The following is a 23,092-nucleotide window of genomic DNA, read 5'->3' as shown; positions in this document are numbered from 1 at the left end:
GAAAAGAAAACAATCTATTTGTTAGATATTTTATATAAAAATAATAATAACTAGAATAAAATAATATATTTTTCAAAAAGTAAATAAATTTTCCAATTTGAAAATCAAATATTCAATGAATAAAGTTGCATAATAAAAGAATTCATAAAAATTGGAAAATAATTTGCTTTTTATAATTTTCATTTCAGTTATTATTATTTTTATATTAAAGCACCAAATTTCAATGAGGAAACGACAAGTAGGGAATCGCGGTCTTTCTTTTGTGCTATCCTTTGTGGCTGCAATTCAAGGTATCACACAAAAAAATAATAACTAAAATAAAAATATATATTTTATTTAAAAAAAATTAATTTTTTAATTTTGCAATATTTTTCATATATTTTTTTAAACTTCCTGTCAGGTGAAAAAAATATTGTGTTTCTTTAAGGAGCTACAATGCACAACAAGAATCAATTATTGGTAGTAATTCAATAACACTTGTTAAACATGCATCAACAAAGGAAAAATATAGTCTAGTTAATGGACGTCTTATTAATAATAGTAAACGTTTATTCTCACCACAATCTGGTCCATCACAAGAATCAACTAAATTTAATTAAATTATAATCTCAGCAAAAAAAAAAAACAAAGTTTTTTTACAAAACAAGTGTCAAGTATTCGAAATTGTCACTAATTGTGAATATATATTAATTAAGAGGTGATACCAGAAAGACAAGAAGAAAACATATTTTTGACAAACGTAATTGAGTCTCAACTATTGGAAAAAAAATTTTAAACTCGACCCCACCTGATGTAAAATATACTAAAATTTCATTTGGGAAAAACCAGGTGGGGTCAAGTTTAAATTTTTTTTTCCATTTTTAAAAGATTAGAGACGGAAGAGGACAAAATATTAGTATTAGTAGTAATATTGGGTAGTAGTAGTTAATCTCATCTCACACATATTCTCATCAACACATATATATTTCTTTCTCATACTTGACTCGAGGCACTGCCGTGCCTCTTGATCATTAAAAATTATATTTAACTATTTATTTATTTATTTTATTAACAGGAGCATTGGCATTCATCAATGGACAAGAAGATGTACAGTCATCAGGGATTCCTAATTTAGCTGATATTGCAAAAATGCAAGGTTCAAGAATATCTGATATTGAAAAAGGTACTGAAGATGCTAAAACTATATTAAGAAAAAAATGTGAAAAAAATAGAGGATTTGATAATGCTTATACAGTAGAACTTCTCTATAAATTCTAAGAATTCCTTATACGGAGGTTCTCCCACTCTTCTAAATGATGAGGGATAGAGAGAGCGCGACAGGGCGATAGAGGAAAAGGATAGGTATATGTATACTGCGCACAAGTTGTGCACAGATTGGTATTAAATGTAATTATTTTGAAAGCAACATTTAATTTTTTCTACTGATTTAGAGAAGTATTTTTTTAAATAATTTTATTAATTAATAATTCAATTTTATTATATTTAATACACAAAATAATTTTCAACAAAATTATATTTATTTAAAGTGAAATGACTTTGGCAAATTAACATCTGCTTATAAATATATGAAGTATATGAACTAGTTTCTTTTTAATGTTTTATCACAAAAAAACATTAAAAAAATTAAATGTCAGTCGATGACTCTTTTTGCAAAGACTGATCCAGCTCATGTAGAGTTTTCAAATAAGTTGACGAGTACAAATCTCTTGTTTTGCAAAAATGTATTAATTTTTTTACACTTGTTTGTGCTTCTTTTAAAGATATATTTTTATCCTCTTTATTATTTTTATCATCATTTATATTTATATTTATTTGGTTTTCTCTCAAACCATCTACAATATCTTAAGGAGATAGACATTCTTCTTCATTCTGGACAGTTTGACAATTCAACGATGTGTCAATGATAGCATTATCCAAATGATCACCAGATTTATTCTCATTAAATACTCTTTGAAATTCTTCAACAATATCGGTATGTGCATCTTCTTCAATTTCATTGTTACTTGTTGAACTTTAAGATTCAGTTATACATGTTTGGATATCTGGCCACAGCTGAAATAAAATAAATTAATTATTTATATTGGTATGATTTTTAAAATTATTTTAATTGAATTAAATTAAATTGAAAATATAAGATTTATGTAAATTTAAAATATGAGAAAATATTATTTTTCAATCAACAAATTTAAATCAATGATTAAAATATCATTATCAAACAATCAATAAAATTAAAATAAACAATTAAATAAAAATATATTACATAAAATTCTCACAGACTTCCAAGACTTTGTTATGGCCAATTTTTTCACCATGTCCCATGATCCAGCAAGCCAAACAATCACTTCGTGCATTGTGATGCTTTTTAAGACCTCTGGCACAGTCTTTTGTTTTGCCAGTTCTTGGACAACAAACGCCATTAATTTTTTACGATAAATTGTTTTCAAATTTTGTAAGCACCCTTGATCCATTGGTTAAATTATAGATGTAGTATTTGGTGGCAAAAATATTACTTCTATGTCACCACTCTTCAAGTTTGAACTATGGGCACTACAATTGTCAGCAAAAAGAATAGCTTTTATTGGTTTTTTTTGTTCTTCCAACTTTTTACTGACGAATGGCACAAACTCATCGTAAAACCAACTGGAAAATATGTCAGTGGTCATCCAAGCACTTTTTTGGCTTTTATAACTCACTGGAAGATTGTTCAAATGGTCTTCTATTGCACGTGGTTTTGCATATTTTCCAATGACAACTAATGGCAGTTTTATTGTACCAGATGCATTACTACATGCCATAGCTGTTATTCGTTCTTTTTGGATTTTAAAACCAGATGTACCAACTTCTTCTTTAGCAGCTAAACTTCTTCTTGGCATTTGTCGATAATTGACACCAGTCTCATCAGCATTGAATACTTGTTCTGCAGTGAGACCCTGATCTTGAATTATCTGGTGAAATTTATCTCGATATTCAATCGCAGCATCATAGTCAGCTGATTTTTTTTCACCACATGAGTGTTCTGATGTTGTGATGGTTTTTCCCATTTATCAAGCCAACCATTACTTGCCTCAAATTTTGTTGATGATCCTAGCTGTTGCCAAAAAAAAGTCTTGAGATTTTAAAAGAGGACCACTTAATGGTGCGCCTGATTTTCTTTGCTGTTTAAACCATGACCATGTTGCTTCATCGACCAGTGGATTTTCTAGTTGACAAAGACGTTTGGTCTTGTTGGCTTGAAGAGCATGAACCTGTTCCCTTTCAATGTTTAATAATTTTTCATCGTTTTTCCAATTGCACAAAGTTAAAAGACTTATTCCAAGACATTTGGACATTTCAGCTGGTGTTATATTTTTTGTTGTCATCTGATTTAAAACATCAAGTTTTTCCTTAACACTGTAACTTTTTCTTTTTTTTTTTTTGATGATCTGACATTATTTAATTTTAGGCTTAAAAAATGACAATGAACTTTTTTATTGCAAATTAATTTGTGTTGATAAATGAATGTTAAATATTATATATAAAGATATAAATGACAATAATTATTGAATATAATAATAGAAAAAAAATAATGTAACGGTAAATCAAAACTATTTGCATATATAAACAAACATTACGTGAAAATGCCTTCATTGATGGGACGTCATTGTAATGTTGATTCGTTTTATTTGTGTCAATCGTATGCTCGAATTCCAAAGCATTTGATTCGAGATAATATTAATTTCTTGTGATCAGCTAAATCTCAAACATATTTGGAAGGATCATGCAAATATTAATATGGAGTATAATAAATTTCTTCGAATATCTAACAAGTGTTGGAAAGAGAAATATTGTTTCCTATGTATTGACAAAGATCGCAATATAAATGATGGAAATTACATAAAAAATTTTGATTATTTTATAAATATAAATAACGATACAATTTGTTAAAAAAATATTAGTTCATGTTCAAATCCTGTTGAATCAACATGCCTCTCAAGAAAGAAGCACTGTCAAAAGAAGTAAAATTCCTTGAAGAAATAGAAAAAGTTAGAGATGTAATAAAGAAGCATCAATTATTAAAATTAGGGAAAGGAAGCATATCTGAAACTGCTAACGAGTACTTTAAACCAGTCATCGGACCACTTGAGAATATAGCTGCTAAAATAACACCGATAATAAACAATAAAAGAAGCAAAATTAGTAAAGACAACACATATGATTCTGAGAGAGAAGAAGACAGTATCATTTCTGATAGAACGCATTCAAGTAATTTTGGAAATATAAACACAGAACAAAATCTTAGTTCTAATGAGGAAACAGAGGCTTTCCATGATACTATTGAAGATCTACAACTGATAGAGCAAGAGGCTGATGAAACAGGTCTTAAAAATGATTTAACAATTCAATATTTAAATAAAATAGATACTTTACAATGGGATAAAGATTATGGGGTTAAAAGAAAAAACAGTGGATAATATAAAATTGGAAACGCTGAATTACTATTCGAAAATGATCATATGATTGTTGCTGATGAAACGTATGGAATAACCCAAGGACTACTGGAAATATTATTTATGAAATCCCCAGAAAAAACTAAAGTCACTCAAACTGATGATGAAAATTATGCTCAAATTCTTCTCAACTCAAATGCACATTTAAGGTATCATAATTCTAAAAATACAGTGAAAAATTCAGCATCACAAAAGTATATTACATTCATATTGCCTCACATGAAGAGTACACAACATCATGGTTCTGGTTTACTACCAACAAATATGATAATTCAAAGCAAAAATCAATCTAAAGTTAATTATGTTTATTGGGATAATCCGAATGAGCTTGTTGATCGTTTAAGATTGCTAGTTGCTTCACGAACAGCTGGCAATCCAAGTCACGATAATGAAATCATGTCAATCATTAAAGAACTAAGAGAGGCCAACATTATACATTAACATTAGTTAAAATTCAGTCATCATACTACTCTCAATGAAACATGACTGAATTGAAAAGAGACATAGTATGAGAGCTTCATGCACCAGCTCGCCGAAATTTTCCAAAACGTAAAGTTGATATTCGAGATAAGGATGAAACTTGGCAAGCTGATCTTGTTGACATGATTGAACACTTATCTGTAAATTCTGGATATAAATATATTTTGACTATTATTGATATTTTTTCAAAGTTCAGTTGGGCTGTTGAACTCAAAAGCAAGACTGGGAAAGAAGTATCAGCTGCAATGGAATCGATATTTAAAAAAGGACGAGTTTGTAAAAATCTGCATGTGGATCGAGGAACAGAATTTTATAATTCCATTTTTCAAGCGATGTTAAAAAAATACAATGTTCAGATGTATTCAACTTTTACCCATATGAAAGCATCAATAGTTGAAAGATTTAATAGAACAATTAAAAATAAATTGTACTTCGAATTCAGTTTACAAGGTACTTATAAGTAGGTCAAAATATTACCAAAATTAATTGGACAATATAATAGCACGAAACATCGTACAATCAAAATGGCATCAGCAAAAGTTGTTGGTGACAATATAAAAATTTTAAAGCAAACTGTATTTAAAAATTTAAATCAATATCATCAGAAAAATAAATTTAAATTAAATGATCATGTTAGAATAAGCATATATAAACATGTCTTTGAGAAAAATTATAAACCTAATTGGACAACTGAAATATTTAAAATTATAAAAATAAATAACACATCTCCAGTAACATATAAACTTGAAGACTTTCAACAAAATCCAATTGAAGGGTGTTTTTATCAACCTGAATTACAAAAATAAAATATCCTGACGTCTATTTAATTGAAAAAATTATTAAAAAGAAAGAAAATAAAATATATGTGAAATATCTGGGATTTGATAATTCACACAACCAGTGGGTGGATCAGACAGCTTTGTAGTAAATAAATAAAGAAATAATTAAAATTTTAATTCAATAAATAAAATTTTTTTTATTTCAATCATATTACATTGTTTTATTTATTTAATTTTATTTCTAATTTTTTTTGCGTAACCCCACGGCAGAGTATAATTTTTACCTTTAATAAGTTCTCTTTTATCATCATTCCAACTTATAGCTTACATTAAGGTTGGCGAAATAGTCATCCTGGTGGAGAAAAATGAATGTATCTTTACCGCTAGGTGGCGTTGTGGATGGTTGGAAAATTATCCGGAGCAAAGCCTGTTAAGCTTTATTAATACAGTTATTATTATAATAATAAACTAAATTGTTATTTTAAGCGCTTAATATTACTAATACTTATTGTGATTCAATATTCAAATAAGTAATTGACTGCTTGTGTTTTCAATTTGAGTTATTTCTTTGCAACAATGTCGAGTGGATCATGTGGCCTATGGTTGTGTAGTTGCTAACCGAACTTTTGGGGCTTTGAATATGTGTGAATTATGATTTTGGATATTCAATTGTTATAAAAAGGATTATTAACTTGTTGCAGTGCTTAATATTTTATGCATATATTTATCCTTGATTAGTGCATTTACTCAATATTGCTCATTATTGTTATGAGTATGTGTGACATTTTTTTTTATATGTATTGGTGAATCATTTTTCTCGCATATATTTGGTATGAATTAGTGTGGGTGATAAGCTTGGAGTTATTAAGCCATATTTACACATGCAGACTCTGACTTGGTTAATCTAGTAACTTACTTATAACTATCAGTTATTATAATGGCTGACATTAAGGTCATTTTATAACTTGAATGCTGGCTGGTGATTTCTTATTATTAATTTGCTAATTTTGTGGCAGCACTCTTTAATCTCAGCTGGTTTTGAGATAAAAAGTGACATATCTTATTTATTTATTTTGTTTTTATTGACTTCAAATATATTTTGCTGTAAAATGGCAAGTAAAATAATTTGTGGTGTTTGTAAGGTTGCTATCAAGCCAAATGATTTAGTTTCGTGTACATGTGGCAAATTATATCATAAGATATGTGTAGTTCAAGCAAGAGATTTACCAGATGGTACTTATGATGCATGTTGTGGTGTTTCAAGATCATTGAGAAATGTGTCTTTACAATCACCTGAAATTGAATTTGATATTGAAGATGATGTGAATAGTATTGATGAGAAGTTTGAAACGCCAACAAAAAATAATATGGATGATGAAAATAATGAAATGCCAACAAAAAATAATATGAATGATGAAAATAATCAGGCTCTCAAGGCTGAGCCAATTACTAAAGCTGAGTTAGCCATGGACACCTTATTGGCTATTAGAAATATTGTATTGAGTGTATTTGAGGAAACTGGTATTACCAAACGTTTAGATGCCATTGAAGCTTCTTTTAAAGATTTGAAGCTTTCTACTTCGACTTTAAAGAAGAATATTGTTGCTAATAGCAATCATATTGCTGATTTACGTAAGGATGTTAATAGAATTGATGATTCTATGCAATTGATTCAAACTGTTGTTGATAATAAGGTTGCTGGCACAAATGATGATAATTTAATTCAATCTTGTATCTCTGAAATAAAAGATCAACAATTAAGGAAAAAGAATATTATTGTTTATGGATGTCCTGATGCTGTTGACACTGGTAAAGTTGTGATTAATTTTGGGCAAAATGGTGTTAAGCTACAAGGTGAGAATAACAATTACTCGTCTACTGATGATTATAAATTGATTGAAGAACTACTTGAAGAAGCATCTAAGAGTGTAAAAATTAAAAATTGTACTGAGAGTGTTACTTGTTCTCGACTTGGAAAATTTGTTAATGGTGGTATTAAGCCCAGGCCAATATTAATGTCGTTTGTTGATGATAATTTATCTTGGTTAATGTTACAGAGTATGAAGCAAATCTTGAGACAAAAAAAGTTGCAAGTAAATTACAATGTGTTTGTAGCACTGGACAGAACTTCACATCAAAGATTACAGTATGCCAAGATAAAGAAGGAACTAGATCAAAGGCTTGTAAATGGAGAAGTAAATCTGTTTATAAGGGAGAGAAATGGGGATTACGTAATTCAGCAGGGTCGTCGTTTGATAAAGAAGTAGCTATTAATCATCAATCTATTGTTTTGAACACTGATAGTGTCATAAATAACTTGCAGATTTTCTACCAAAACGCCACTAGTTTATTATGTAAAGCTGACACTGTGATTAGTAATTTAATTTTAACAGATTATGACATTTATATTTTCACTGAGACATGGTTAAATCCTTCCAGATATTCTAGTGAATATTTTGATTTGAATGTATATGATGTTTACAGAGTAGATAGAAAAAAAGGTGTCAAGACAATGGGGGGAGGTTGTTTAATGGCGATAAATAAAATAACTAATATTCAAGTCATTGATATATCTATGGACTTTCAACTAAATTTTGATGATATTGATGTTGTTGCAACAAAATTAAATTATAATGATTTACTTTTGAATCTGATAGTAGTTTATATTCCACCACATTATAATACTCAATATGTATTATATGCAAGCATTTTAGACGCTCTATCTGATTTATTGATTAAGCAAGAAGGGGAAATCATGTTGGTTGGAGATTTTAATCTGCCACTTCTTCATGAGCATACACTTGCTAACACTTATGATAAATTCTCAGTTAATTTTTTACATTTCTGTAAATTCCTTGGGTTAATTCAATATAACAATGTTATTAATAGTTAAAGCAGATTTTTAGATCTTGTTTCAAGCTCGATTGTATGTGTGGTAGTAAATGCTCATGAAGGAATGGTTCAACCAAGTATGTACCATCTATCATTAATATTTAAATCATCATGGATAAGTTTAAAGAAAAAGCAATTAAATGTAAATGCATCTCTGCCATGTGGGCAAGTAATGGCTCTAAATTATTATTTATTTATTATTTTTTTTTTTTTTGAAGCTTTTGATTATTTAAATTGCATATTGTTATATATGAATTGGTCAAGTTTGATCACACTTGATGGTTCATGGTTACTATGTATCGACCCAGATGAAATGTTAGCTTCGTTCTTCAACCTGCTTAATAGGCAATTTAGTATAGTATTTGATATTAAGAAAAATGAAAGTAATTTTTAAATATCCAGCATGGAAATCACTTGATACTAACAAATTAATATCACAAAAAATTATTATAGAAATAATTATAGTTAAAGTTAAATGGATATTGATTACAATATTTTTAATATGAAATCAAATTTTGTCAAAAAGTAAATAGTTAATGATAGAAAAAATTATTTCAAAAATATTAAAGCTAATTGAAGGTTGTTCTGGAGTTATATAAAAGAAAGTAGGTCAAGCAAAGTTAGTCAGTTACTGATTATGTGTAAAGGAGTGGGGTTGATCTCTTTGGAAGGGAGGGGTGAGTTAATTGTGGCTGCTGTGTGTATTAATTTGGTTAATGAATTCATTGACTATGATAAATTATTAAAGAAATAAATATTAGTGTACCGGCACGAGGCAGTTACGACATCTACCTCCTCCTTTCTATCTGGATCAGCCAAATCCAATGTTTTCCATGAGCAAACCATTGTCGACTTTAATGTTATCTATTATCAAACTAGCTGAAGCATTATCTGATTACAATTACTTAACGTTAGGGCTATTGATCTATCTATACTTGCAAGATTATTCTTAAATAATTAATTTAAATTATTATTAATTAGTAAAAGATTGTATTTTAGTTTTAAGTTTATATTATTAACAAAATTGTATTTCTGTATTTTTTTTTTAGACCCAGTAATTTGGTTTTAACCAGTTGGGTAATAAAGGAGTTATTATTATTATTATTATTATTATAGCTTACATTAAGGTTGGCGAAATAGTCATCCTGGTGGAGAAATATGCTCCGTGTACCAGTTGGCCACTCGGACGCGTGATCGAAGTATATCCAGGAGCTGACCAAGTGGTCAGAACCGAAGTCGTGAAGACGCCCAATGGGACCTACACCAGATCCGTCACGTTGCTGTGCCCGCTGCCATTCAATGACGTCACACCAGTTCCAAACTAATAATTATCAATCTTTTGTCTTTTCTTATTATGTAATCTGTTACAGGAGAAATTGGAAGCAATAGATATTAAAATTAAATTAATTGAAAAAAAGAAAAAAAAAATATATATATATATATACTAGGGTGGTCCAAAAAAAACGAGTTTTTTTTTTCGCGTTCTTCCACTAAAATTCATGTTTCCTATGAAAAGATGGAATTCTGTGAATTTTTTCAAAATTTTAAAATGATTTCTAGAGGTCACGGTTGTCGTTTTTCGACGAAAAATTTTAAAATACATTGTTTTTTTTTTTTCACTCATTTAAATTTACAAAAAAAAAAAATTTTTTTCTTCGGAATGTTGAAGATCATGTATTGAAGTGAAATCGATTTCTGGCTTTTTTTAAAAAAAACATTTAAACGTAAAAAAGTTAAATATTATTATACAGACTGTCCCCTTTCAATCTGATAATGGATTTTTCTGGAATTATATGGCTTGAATCGAAAAATGATTCAAGTAAAAGTTGTAGGGTTCAAAGAAGTAAAAAATTTTATTCGAAAAAAAGCGGGGTCAGACAGAATCAAAAAAAAAAAAAAAAAAAAAATGATCATACAGTTGCTGAAGCAACTGTGCCTTCCCTGCGGGGGGAATTTTAATTTCTTCTTTAATATATATTAAAATTCGTGACTACAAATTTATTTCATTCTCTATTGTTACAATGATTATTTAATGATGTTCCCCATATTTATCGTATTTAGATTAAGGGACTTAGAAAATTTTCGGGGCGGGAGGGGGGGGGCTACCATGGTTGGGGGGGGGGGGTCCAAATGAAAAGCGAAAACAATAGGAAATTAAAATTCCCTAAAAAAAATTCATAAATGGCGGAGTTAGAGATATGAACAAAGTTTCGAGAAAAAAAAAGATTTTCCCGAAAAAATTTTATCTCGAAAAAATGTTTGTCCTGATGTAAACAATTTTTTAATACAAAAAAAAACACACCTAACCTAAAAAAACACTATGTTTATACTTCAAACCCCGCCATTTTAAACTTTAAAAAAAATTTTTTTTTTGTTTTCGTGTCTGTTTTGCTAAGCCCTACAACTTTCCTTTGATTTATTTTTTAATTGAGGACATATTTTTCAAGAAAAATCCATCAACGGATAAAATCGGGCCGAAAAAAAAGTGATTTTACCGAGAACTCTTTCAAATAAAAAGTGTTAGTTTGAATGTAACGAACTATTCGGTACGAAAAAAAAAATATAGTATTTATTCAAAAAAGCTATGCTCATACCTGAAACTCCGCCATTTTGAATTTTTTCGATTTTTTTATTTTATTGTTTTATGGACCTCTTTAAACCCTACAACTTTTACTTGAATCATTTTTCGATTCAAGCCATATACTTCTAGAAAAATACATTATCAGATTGAAAGGGGACAGTCTGTATAATAATATTCAACTTTTTTACGTTAAAATGTTTAATTAAAAAAAAGCCAGAAATTGGTTTTACTTCAATACATGATCTTCAACAATCCGAAGAAAAAAATTTTTTTTTTTCGTAAATTTAAATGAGTGAAAAAAAAAAAAAAACAATTTATTTTGAAATTTTTCGTTGAGAAACGACAACTGCGACCTCTAGAAATCATTTCAAAATTTTGAACAAATTCACCGAATTCCATCTTTTCATAGGAAACATGAATTTTAGTGGAAGAACGCGAAAAAAAAAATACGTTTTTTTTGGACCACCTTAATATATACATTATACATACATATATATATATATATATATATTAGACCTATTCAAATAAAAAAAATATTTTTTTTTTGGCCTCCAGTGCCTGAAAATTTTTGTTCTCAATGAAAATGACAAAATAGATTAAAAATTTTTCTTTTCCGATTTGTTTGCGCCAGGATGTGGACTGTATAAAGGGATGAAATAAATGTGACAGGAAATGATGAACTTGTGGTTAAATAATAGCGTTTATTTAATAGGGAAAAATATATACAAAAGGGTGATATTACTCAATAAATATACTCTGCAAAAGGTTGTATACCTTTTGCCCAACGTGAAAATAACTCAAAAGTAATTATACTTGGTGTGTATCACCAGGTATAAAAGGATGAAAAATAATGTGGTGTGTAATGTAGAATAACCAAAACGCAAGTGACTCCAGAACGCTGCTTGGAGACTTGCTTGATGTTGAACTCGAAGTTGGCCGGAGATCCTCGATGATGAACGAGAGACTCGAATAGTTACGGCAACGTACGGTGTAAGCCGAGCGTTGTCGTGACGACATGAGAGCTTCTCTAGTGTGCGCTGATTGGGCAGTGAAAAACAGAGATGCGCAGTGGTTACTGGTCATCTCTGTGACGACACACATTAGAGGAGCTCGCGTGAACATTCTCCCCCCTTGACAAATTAATTGTCAACCTCATCTGTGACCTCAATTGGCAAGACACATAACTTAGCCACTGGCCTCTGATACTCAGCAGTTTGTGTTTTCACAGTGACTGCCCTGACTAATCCGTCAGCTCCAGGAAACACTTCAGTTACTCGTGCCAATGCCCATTTACCGGGTGGCAATCTCTCATCAATGACCAAAGCCATTGTACCCACTTTAATGCATGGAGATGTCTTTAACCACTTTGACCTGACCAAGTACTTTTGCAAGTACTCCTTCGACCACCTGTCCCAAAATGACTCCATAAACTTCCTCAACAATCGCCACTTGTTGAGTCTATTGTCAGGGACATCTAACACTGATGGCTCAGGCACAGCATTAAGTGGTTCCCCAATGAGAAAGTGACCAGGTGTCAATGCCTGGAGGTCATCAGGATCCTCAGACATTGGACACAATGGTCTAGAGTTGAGTAGACACTCAACTTGTGTCAGAAAGGTACTGAAGTGCTCGTAGGTGAGTTTATGATCACCTATGACTCTTTTGATGTGATGTTTGGCTGACTTTACAACTGATTCCCATTTACCACCAAAATGTGGTGATCCAGGTGGAATAAAACTCCAATCTGTACCATCTTTTGCTAGAAGACTGGCCAGATTTTTTACTTCTTTTGAGGATGCCTTAAACATGCGTTTTAACTCCGCATCTGCACCCACAAAATTAGTGCCACAGTCACTGAAATTTCTCACATCGTCCACGACGACTGACAAATCGCTTAAATGCTGCTAAAAAACCCTCAGTTGTATAGTCAGTTGCTAAGTCGAGATGAACGGCTGACGAAGCCATACACACAAACACAACCAGGTAGGCCTTGTATGACCTGTTGCATTTACCTGACCATGTTTTCAGTTCAAATGGACCAGCATAATCAACTCCTGTATGGAGAAATGGCCTTGATTTCAATACTCTTGATGCTGGTAGTTGACCCATTAACTGTTGTGCAGCTTCAGCTCGATGTCTCACACAAACAACACATTTATTAATGAAACTTCTGACTGGTAGACGTCCTCCAACAATCCAATATTGTTGCCTCAAGGTGGCCAACATAAGTTGTGCACCACCATGCAAAGTATTTGCATGACACTCATGTAATACCAGTTCAGTAAGTTTCGACTCTTTTGGCAGTATCAACGGATATTTTTCTTCACTTGTCATGAGAGATTTACTCAGTCTGCCACCGACTCTCAAGGCACCATCTCTATCAAGGAATGGCGTCAATTTTATCAAAGAACTAGACCTTGACAAGGTTTCACCCTTTGATAATTGTTTAATCTCTTCATGAAAATATAACCGTTGATTATTTACTACCAAGCCCAGCAATGCATTCTGACGTTCTTCAGATGTAATCCAAGAAGATTTATTTACAGGGTATTTCAACGAGAAACTCTGATAAAATCTTCTCCACAAAGCTGCTGCTGTAACAGCTTTGACCAATGACGAGAAGTTGTCCAAAAATTCTTCACGTCTGGTTGACGTCACATTGCAAATTAATGGCTTTTCTTCAACCTGAGTCATGTCTATCTCTGGGTTACTCAACACAGGCCATGAATCTTGACTTTGATAATCCAGGTTGACCCTGCCACCACAACGTGTCTGTATGCAGTTGTGATGATGATGTACCACGTGATACGATATCAGCTGGATTATCCTCACCTGGCACATGATGCCAGGTTGCCTGTGTGAGTGTATTTTTTATAAATACTACTCTGTTATGGACAAAGGTTTTCCAACGACTAGCGTCGCCTTTGATCCAATAATAAGTGATGGATGAGTCAGTCCACAAGTGTATCTTTACTGACTGACAACCCAAACTCTGTTGAATATCTCTCACCAATTTCACCAACAGCACTGCGGCTGACAGCTCCAATCTCGGTGTCGAAACTTTTACTCTAGTTTTATTGGAGCTGTTGGATTCGGCCTTAATAGGTGCTAGCTTCGATTTTGATGCTATTATATTACTCTTGGCTACACCAAGAGTATCAATAGACACCAAGTACACTACAGCCCCAATTGCTGCATCAGAAGCGTCACCAAATCCATGAATCTCAATGGATGAAACTGTTGGTGTGAGATTCAACCATCTCGGTATTTTTATCTCAGATAGATGACTCAGTTGAGAGACAAAGTCTCTCCATGGACCCAATAAATTTTCAGGAATTGGCTCATCCCAGTCAAGCTTAATCTTCCATAAAGATTGCATAAATAATTTACCCTTAACTATGACTGGTGATATCCAACCAAGTGGATCGAATAGTTGAGCCACTTGTGCTAAGACGACTCTCTTAGTGATTGCTTTAGGTTCTTTATATACTATTGGAATATAACTAAAACAATCAGCTGTTGTATCCCAATTGAGACCAAGTGTCCTGAAAACTTGATTACTATCACTCGAGGTGGATGATTTCTCATGAAATTCTACTGAAATTTTACTCAATAACTCACTCGAGTTACTTATCCATTTCCTCAGCTCGAAGCCACCTGAGTGAAGCATTTGTTGTATTTGTACCACCTTGTCAACCCCTTGTTGTATATTATCAGCACCAACATATATGTCATCCATATATGACCCTTGTGAAATAGCTGATTTAACCAACGGGAACCTATCTCCCTCTTCCAGTTCAAGTTGCTTCAAAGTAGCCAAAGCCAAAAATGGTGCTGGTTTGGTACCATATGTTACGGTTGTTAATTCGTACTCTTGAACTGGTGAGTCGAGTGTATGTCTCCAAAGAATTCTTTGATACTTTTGATCATCAGGATGGATGATGATCTGTCTGAACATTTGTCGTATGTCACACGAAAAAACATACTGATATGCTCTCCATTGTGTGAGTACAGACACCAAAGAATTCAATAACTTGGGACCCTCGTACAAGTTGTCGTTTAAAGATTCACCAGTATTTGTCTTTTGTGAACCGTTAAATACAACTCTCAACTTTGTTGATGTACTCGACTCTTTGATGACACTATGATGTGGTAGGTAGTAGCATCTAGAATGGTCTTCAACAGGTGATGCTTCGACCATGTGACCTTGTGACTCGTATTCATTCATGAAGTCACAATATGCCTGTTGAAGAGCTGGATTTTCAGCCATTCTCTTCTCTTGGTTGTGCCACATTCTCAAGGCTAACTCATACGAGTTACCAAAGTTGTCTACACACCTTTTAAACTGGTACCTGACCACAAAACGACCGTGTGCATCTCTCTCATAGGTTGAAATAAAATATTTCATACAGACGACATCTGTAAGGTCTGATGACTCTGATGACTCAAACTGCTCTTCTTGTAGCCAAAACTTCTTGACAAGTTGGTACAACTCTTCTTCTCTGACATTTGATGCCCTGGTGATAATGCTTTGATGTCATGAGAGAAATATCTCTACCAAGGCTCGGTGTGTTACCAGAGAACACCCAACCCAGCTCTGTACTCTGAGCTGTTGGATAGTCTTCTACCTCTGAAGACGCCTTCCTTTAATACTGTGCTGTATACATCAGCACCAAGGATGGCGTCAATTGGCGCTGGCAAATAAAACTCGGGATCAGCCAGCTTCAGATGTTGAATCTGAGGCCAATTTTGTAATTGCTGCCTCTTAATGGCTGCCGATGGTAACAACCCAGTGAGCCTTGGCATAATTAAAGCTGAAACAGCTCGGCGATATGGTGAAACCCTGGAGATCACCGTGATTATAATTTCTCCCCTAGCTTGCATGGAATTTTGGCCAATGCCAACCACTGCAAGGCATGCTGACGATCTGTTGAGTCCTAGACGGTTTGCTAATTCCTCAGTAACCAGTGACGTCTCAGACCCTTGATCCAGCAATGCTCGGATAGTGACAACCCTACCCCAGCGATCAAGAGAGTCCACTAATGCTGTTGTCAGCAGTACTGGATGCCGAGGTGTGAGCCTCTCCACTAGGACTCGTACTTGATCTTCTCCCTGTTGAAAAATTGTCAAATGTAGTTTCCTGTTTAAACTCATTGACCTAATTTAACAACGATGAAATTGAAAGGAACACAAGCAAATGTTGAAACATATATGTACACCATGAAAACATAAGAATGTAACAACAATTTGAGTACTCTTGGCCTTCGAGTACTCCTCCATGACACGAATGCACCGATGAAACAAATATAACCCTGTGCCGATGTACAACAAGACAAGAAGAAAAAAGAAGAAAGGAAGAAAAGCATTGACCACACCCCTTCAGTCAGCTCGAGATATAACAGCTGTAAGCATCATAAAATTCCAAATAGCATACACCTATATACACATGCATGCCCGGCCTACACATGATATATATATATGTCCATGCCATGACAAGTCAATGTCACATGAACACATATATATATATATGCATACGTACTCAATGCAGTGCACCCATGTATATATATGCATATACATTTACTCAATAAAAAACTACGTCTAGTTTGATGCAGATGGAGATGAAAGGAGAAGTGGAAACGTGATAATATCAAGTACATTTAATTTATATTTTTTTATTAAACAACAACATGTTTAGTTTTGTTGTTTTTTTTAATTAATTGTGTCAATATATGTGTAAAAAAAAGAAAAATAAATGATGAATATTGACCACATGAACAAGTAATATTTTTGCAAAATATAATGTAAAAAAAACAATGTTAAATTAAATATTTAACTGATAACTTATTGGCTCGAATTTTATGTAGAAAAAGAATAATAATAACGTATCAAAAATGGTTTTAAATATATACATATGTAAAAATGATTTTAAATATATACAAGAGTGAATTTAAGTTTAGTAATAATACATGATTTTACGTATAAAAAAAATGATTTTAATTATAAAAAAAAAATACTGAATATATCAAAGATAGTAAGTGTAGAGAATGTTGTACAAAATTACAAAGTCATTGTTGCTCTGGTGATTTGTGTCTTTTTTTGTTCAGGCACAAAAAAACGATGAACTATTGCCTCGAGACCATCTCGAGACAGTAGAGGCTCTACTAACAATGCCAACTGTTGGCTCAATCAACAACAGCAAAACCCAAATATTTATGTTGTGTTTACTTTCTTTTCTGCTGCTGCTGATGTCGATGCTGGTGTTGGAGCTGTAGTTGGCTTTGATGTTGATGATGGTGTTGGCTCTGTGGCCCTCTTGGACCTGCTCTTGTAGCACAACATGGTGTGGTGCCTCTGCCCAGGACATCTCCTGCACGTCTGTGATATCTTGCAGTGTGCAACTGCATGAGAGCCCAGGCAGTTGAAACAGATGAATTTTGCCCTTTTTGTTTTAACAAATTCATCTCTGGCGACCGGTGACATGTCAATGAATTTTTGGCACCTCACCAAGTTGTGTGAGTTGCTCTTGCAGAGTTCACAATAATATGTGTTAGCTGATGGTGATGCTGTTGCACCATGATGAGTTCGCAATGAACTCTGTGGACTCGGAGATGTATTTAACTGCTCCACCAACTCCAAGGCTCTTTCCTGAGAAGTCAGATAGTTTCGAAACTCCAACCAGGATGGAGGTTCAGTGGTGTTTGCTATCTTCTTCTCCCAGGAGGCTGCCAAGGAGTTGTGTAATAACTTGCTAACTCTATATACAATAATGTCGTCCCAATAATCAACAGGACGACCCAATTTGCGTAGTGCCGCTGATGAATGGTCTACACGAGAGATTATTCGTGACAACTCTTGAGCACATGGTGCTGACATCTTGAAGTGGTCAAGCATATTTGACAACTCTGCTGTTACCAACCTCCTTGGATTACCATAATCTTTTTTTAGTTTCTCCCAGGCTAAGGAGAAGTTGTCACCAGTAACTGAGATGCCACTGATCTTCTCCTTAGTCCTCTCATCCAGTGCCGATAGCAAATGTCTGAATTTGGAGATGTCTGATAAACCAGGTCTTTGTATTACGACCTGATCAAACATGTCCGCGAAGCCTAACCACGTAGTGTAATCACCATCAAAAGTTGGTACATCAAGTGGTGGTAGTTCATTGATGTTTTGAACTACTGTGGCACTGGGTGGTGGTCTTAAGAGAGACAATTTGTCTTTGAGCAGAGCTGAGGTCTCAAAATAGCCCTCTTCCACCGTGAGGAATTTGTTGTTTAACCAGTAAGACCTGGCAGATTGCTCAGCTTCACGGTGCTCTCTTGGGAGGTGTAACAGCTGCTGTTGAATCAGTTTGTGTGCGTCGCTGTACTGCTGGTAAATTCGGTCAGTCTCGGAGTCTCTGACCGACAGCTCACTGGCTGTGAAGACCTTCTCCTCCTTGACGCCATTAATCACCCAGTTGTAAATACGAATCAAACGCTCACTCAAGATCTGCTGGGAAACGTAGGCGTCACTGAGGCAGTTTCTTATAGCTGTTGCCCGTTGATTAGCCAGAAGCTCCTCTGGCGACAAAGCTGGCTCAAATAGAGGTGATTTCACGTCACCAGTGTCGCCCTTAGATGGCCCTGGTTGACCTTCTGGACCTTGCTGCGCCATAACCTTAAATATATTGAAAAAAAATTACTCATTTGTTACTATACATTATTTTACAGTAACCCATAATTTTTGACCAATATATTACTACATCCCAACCACTCATACTCTTATCATTCAGGATCACATGGTACAAATGACAAAAATAGTTGGATGTTGGATATTTAACTGGATGACATGGGTTGGATTTTTAACACACATCGTGAGCATCACGTTTAACCTCGAAAAATACTAGACAAAACGACCGTGTGGAAGAAAAAAAATAACTAAGCTTTTCTCTCTCTCTCATTGTCTCACACTCTCTTTTTTTTTTTTCAAGCAGCATGATTAATATTTTTTTTTTCAAGTTTTGACCATGCGGTCTCGCTAAGCTAAAACCACACCGGAAGTTGTCGCGTGGAGAATGAAAAAAAAATCTCTCGATTATAAAAAATGATATCCATCCACCCTGGATACTTGTTCCTTTTTTTAGCAACAAGATAAGATATCATTTCATCACCACCTCGTGGTGATGTGCTTTTTTTCATTCCCCATGAGGTCACTCAACACTCTTAAATTTTACCTCGTGATGCTCCGATTTACACTCACAATAACTCAAAAATTACACACTCAATTTTCACTTGTTTTATATCACCATTTTGGGAACACATTGAATTTACTTTTGCTCGAGAAGGACCAAATGTTTGCGCCAGGATGTGGACTGTATAAAGGGATGAAATAAATGTGACAGGAAATGATGAACTTGTGGTTAAATAATAGCGTTTATTTAATAGGGAAAAATATATACAAAAGGGTGATATTACTCAATAAATATACTCTGCAAAAGGTTGTATACCTTTTGCCCAACGTGAAAATAACTCAAAAGTAATTATACTTGGTGTGTATCACCAGGTATAAATGGATGAAAAATAATGTGGTGTGTAATGTAGAAGCACAAAACGCAAGTGACTCCAGAACGCTGCTTGGAGACTTGCTTGATGTTGAACTCGAAGTTGGCCGGAGATCCTCGATGATGAACGAGAGACTCGAATAGTTACGGCAACGTACGGTGTAAGCCGAGCGTTGTCGTGACGACATGAGAGCTTCTCTAGTGTGCGCTGATTGGGCAGTGAAAAACAGAGATGCGCAGTGGTTACTGGTCATCTCTGTGACGACACACATTAGAGGAGCTCGCGTGAACACGATTTTTATTTACGTCACAAAGGCATAATTGATTTTTATCGGAATAAATCACGACCAAAGCGTGGTGTCAACTGAAAACAGTCACAACTTGGCCAATTTTAAAGATTGAGAGGTTTTATTATGCTTGTTTTAAAGATTAATAAAAACTCTACAACTAATTTCTAATGATTTTTTATGCTACTATTTCCGCTTCGTTCGAAAAACAAGCGCTTGTCGTTACCAGAAGCTAATTTTTCGATTCATTAGTAATTAAAATGCATATAAGTTGTTTATTTATGACGATAATGTTTTTAAAAAAAATTGCCTTTTCGAGGCCTGTCCCCTTGATTTTTCCCGCCCTCACACGAGCCTCGTAATACAGCCTCGTTTCAAGCTGGTGCCCATTGTTTCACCAAGCCCGACACGAGACTTGACTTATGCATATATTTGACTCAAAAAAAAAAATTATAGTAATTAGATATATAAATTTAATATAAATTTCAAATAAAAATTATCAGGCTTTGACTATTGTGTGAGGCATTTGCGAGGACTGTGTGTTTAGTCTCAATAGAATTTATTTATATAAAAAATTTTGACGACCACTTTTATCAATACCCCGATGGTCAACATGATAGTGCATTGGACTTCTACGTGAGAGGCCCCGGATCGATCCCGCGTCGCGTCCCTAGTTTTTCGTTTAATTATTATCGTTTAATAGAATTGTCTGAATTAAAAAATAACAATGTCGGAATTATTAAATTAACAATAATAATAGATTAACCATAATAATTTATTTATATTTTTAAATTGTTTTTGAAGCTTCTGGAGTCAAGCTCCTCGGCACAAGGCTGGAATACGAGTCTTGACACGAGGCTGGGACACGAGCCTTGGCACAAGGCTTGTCATCAAGCTTGTAACATAGGCACATTTCCAATCACTTAACAACCTTGGCACAAGCTTGTAGCACAAGCTAGACACAAGCATGTGAGCCTTGTGCACAAGCTTGTGCCAAGCCTGGCACAATCGTTTACTCCTACCTGGGATGTAATATTCATGCTGAAATTTTTTTTTGTTGAAATAAAATCGAACGATTATTTAGAACACTTGTTTTTTAACTCATTTTATGTTTTTTCTTTACATATTTTAGTTTTTTCGCTGCAATAAAGAATAACAGTTAAATCAAAGCCTATGATGATCTTATCAAGAAATTTTTTCAGAGATAATACAAATTTATCAGTTTTTTTTTTAATTTTCAGTGAGTAAAAAATTTGATATTGACCTACTTACGGTTTATTCATTATTAAATATTAATCTGACAAAAAAAGTAATAAGATGAAAATGTTCCTCTTTTGAAGGCCTTGAAAATGCAATTTTTTTTAAAAACATTATCGTCATAAATAAACAACTTATATGCATTTTATTTACTAATGAATCGAAAATTAGCTTCTGGTAACGACAATTGTTTGTTTTTCGAACGAAACGGAAATAGTAGCATAAAAAATCATGAGAAATTAGTTGTAGAGTTTTTATTAATCTTTAAAACAAGCATAATAAAACCTCTCTATCTTTAAAATTGGCCAAGTTGTGACTGTTTTTAGTTGACACCGCGCTTTGGTCGTGATTTATTCCGATGAAAATCAATTATGCCTTTGTGACGTTTCAATAAAAATCGGAAAAAAAAAATTTTTAATCTATTTTGTCATTTTCATTGAGAACAAAAATTTTCACGCACTGGAGGCCAAAAAAAAAAATATTTTTTTTATTTGAATAGGTCTATTATATATATAATAATAATAATAATAATAGTTAGGATGTTGCTCTGTCCCAAGTGGAAAAAATATATTCATTGGAAATATGAAATAAATTTATTTTATATTTAGAAAAAATTTAGAAAAAATATGAATTAAATTCGAAATATATACAGTTTTGGACATACGAAAATTAGATTTAAAAAAATTTAAAAAAAAAAAAAATAAAGAAAAAATTTAGAAAAAGTTTAATTTTAGTGTGTCCAAACTTGAACATATTCTAAATTTAATTTATATTTGTTTTAAATCTTTTCTAAATTTTTTTTTAATTTACTTTTAGTATGTCCAAAACTGTATATCCATCAAATTTAATCTATATTTCCATTAAATATAAATTAAATATATTTTTTCCACTCGGGGTATAATATACTAAATTCAGTTAATTATATTATTATGTAATTCTTTCAATCTAGAGTCATGATATTCTGCGCTAACATCATAGATCAATAATTCAATCAATTAGATTCTCCATTTTTCAATTAGAATTTTCCAGAATTTTCATGTTGAGGCCCAGGAGCTAGTTAGCTTCTTTGACCTTTCTTCAGTTAGTTGCATTCGCAGTCTCGTAGCTTACGAATCTCTCTCTTGTCACTTGCGCTGACTAAAAATCGACTTAGATAAATTAATACTTCAATAAAATAAATTCAAAACTAATTTAATAAATGAATTGAACAATACTATAAAATTTAAATAGTAATTTAAATGACAAAAATTAAAATTAAACGATAACAAACATAAAATATTATTGTGTTGATTATTTAAAACATCTATCCTGAAATCATTACTAGATATAAATCCCTTAACGGGCAATATATCCAACAATGTTGTCTTTTCTCCTTTAGCTTTTTTATGACGTTTTACATTATTGACACAAGTCTCATCTTCAACTAGAAATGGATATGCTTTCGAACGTAACCCAACAAATTCCTTCATAATTTTCCCATTGCATGACTTCATAATACTTGGTACTTTTTTATTTTTTTAAGGAATGTTATATCGATTATTTAGAGAGTAATCAGATGTATCAAAATTTCTACATTCTCTACGAATAAACTCATAGATATCTGGTGTAAAAATCTCTAAAATTGCACTATCAGTATCCATATATACAAAATTAATATTATCTTTAAATTCCTTTTTTATATAAATATAATAAGAATCGTAAATGACTGTTTTTGAAATATCTAAAATAGTAAAACCACCATATATTGGTTTATCAAAAAGGATACTCAATCTTTTCATTTCAACAATAAC

At 32.8% G+C, this 23,092-nt stretch overlaps 4 protein-coding genes across 4 annotated transcripts; all 4 read right to left on the bottom strand.

Moving 5' to 3' along the window:
* Positions 1-11,900: 11,900 nt before the first annotated feature.
* Positions 11,901-13,063, bottom strand: LOC122857624. The gene has a single exon (XM_044159876.1). The coding sequence runs from the start codon at positions 13,025-13,027 to the stop codon at positions 12,359-12,361; it is 669 nt and encodes a 222-aa protein (XP_044015811.1). The 5' UTR covers positions 13,028-13,063; the 3' UTR covers positions 11,901-12,358.
* Positions 13,064-13,070: 7 nt separating this feature from the next.
* LOC122856386 lies at positions 13,071-13,913 on the bottom strand. The gene has a single exon (XM_044158060.1). The coding sequence runs from the start codon at positions 13,911-13,913 to the stop codon at positions 13,071-13,073; it is 843 nt and encodes a 280-aa protein (XP_044013995.1).
* Positions 13,914-13,926: 13 nt separating this feature from the next.
* LOC122856384 lies at positions 13,927-15,489 on the bottom strand. The gene is made up of 2 exons (XM_044158059.1): positions 14,287-15,489; positions 13,927-14,073 (listed from the first exon to the last, which is right to left on the bottom strand). Exons 1-2 carry the CDS (start codon positions 15,487-15,489, stop codon positions 13,927-13,929), a joined length of 1,350 nt encoding a protein of 449 aa, XP_044013994.1.
* Positions 15,490-16,909: 1,420 nt separating this feature from the next.
* LOC122857623 lies at positions 16,910-19,793 on the bottom strand. Its single transcript, XM_044159875.1, has 2 exons — positions 19,705-19,793; positions 16,910-18,875 (listed from the first exon to the last, which is right to left on the bottom strand). The coding sequence occupies exon 2, from the start codon at positions 18,870-18,872 to the stop codon at positions 17,430-17,432; it is 1,443 nt and encodes a 480-aa protein (XP_044015810.1). The 5' UTR covers positions 18,873-18,875; positions 19,705-19,793; the 3' UTR covers positions 16,910-17,429.
* Between the last annotated feature and the right edge of the window lie 3,299 nt (positions 19,794-23,092).

This window comes from Aphidius gifuensis, linkage group LG5 (genome assembly GCF_014905175.1).
Source record: "Aphidius gifuensis isolate YNYX2018 linkage group LG5, ASM1490517v1, whole genome shotgun sequence".
NCBI classification, from domain to species: domain Eukaryota; kingdom Metazoa; phylum Arthropoda; class Insecta; order Hymenoptera; family Braconidae; genus Aphidius; species Aphidius gifuensis.
The sequence above is the reverse complement of the archived record's forward strand: the minus strand, read 5'-3'. Positions and strand labels throughout refer to the sequence as shown.

Bases quoted from the DNA above. Each gene is read 5' to 3' on its own strand.
- LOC122857624 (XM_044159876.1), bottom strand. From the start codon at position 13,027: ATGTTTAAGGCATCCTCAAAAGAAGTAAAAAATCTGGCCAGTCTTCTA.
- LOC122856386 (XM_044158060.1), bottom strand. From the start codon at position 13,913: ATGACTCAGGTTGAAGAAAAGCCATTAATTTGCAATGTGACGTCAACC.
- LOC122856384 (XM_044158059.1), bottom strand. From the start codon at position 15,489: ATGGCTGAAAATCCAGCTCTTCAACAGGCATATTGTGACTTCATGAAT. The intron at 14,074-14,286 runs GTAAAAGTTTCG...ACACTCACACAG, and splicing joins ACAGCTCCAATAAAACTAGA to GCAACCTGGCATCATGTGCC.
- LOC122857623 (XM_044159875.1), bottom strand. From the start codon at position 18,872: ATGGCGCAGCAAGGTCCAGAAGGTCAACCAGGGCCATCTAAGGGCGAC.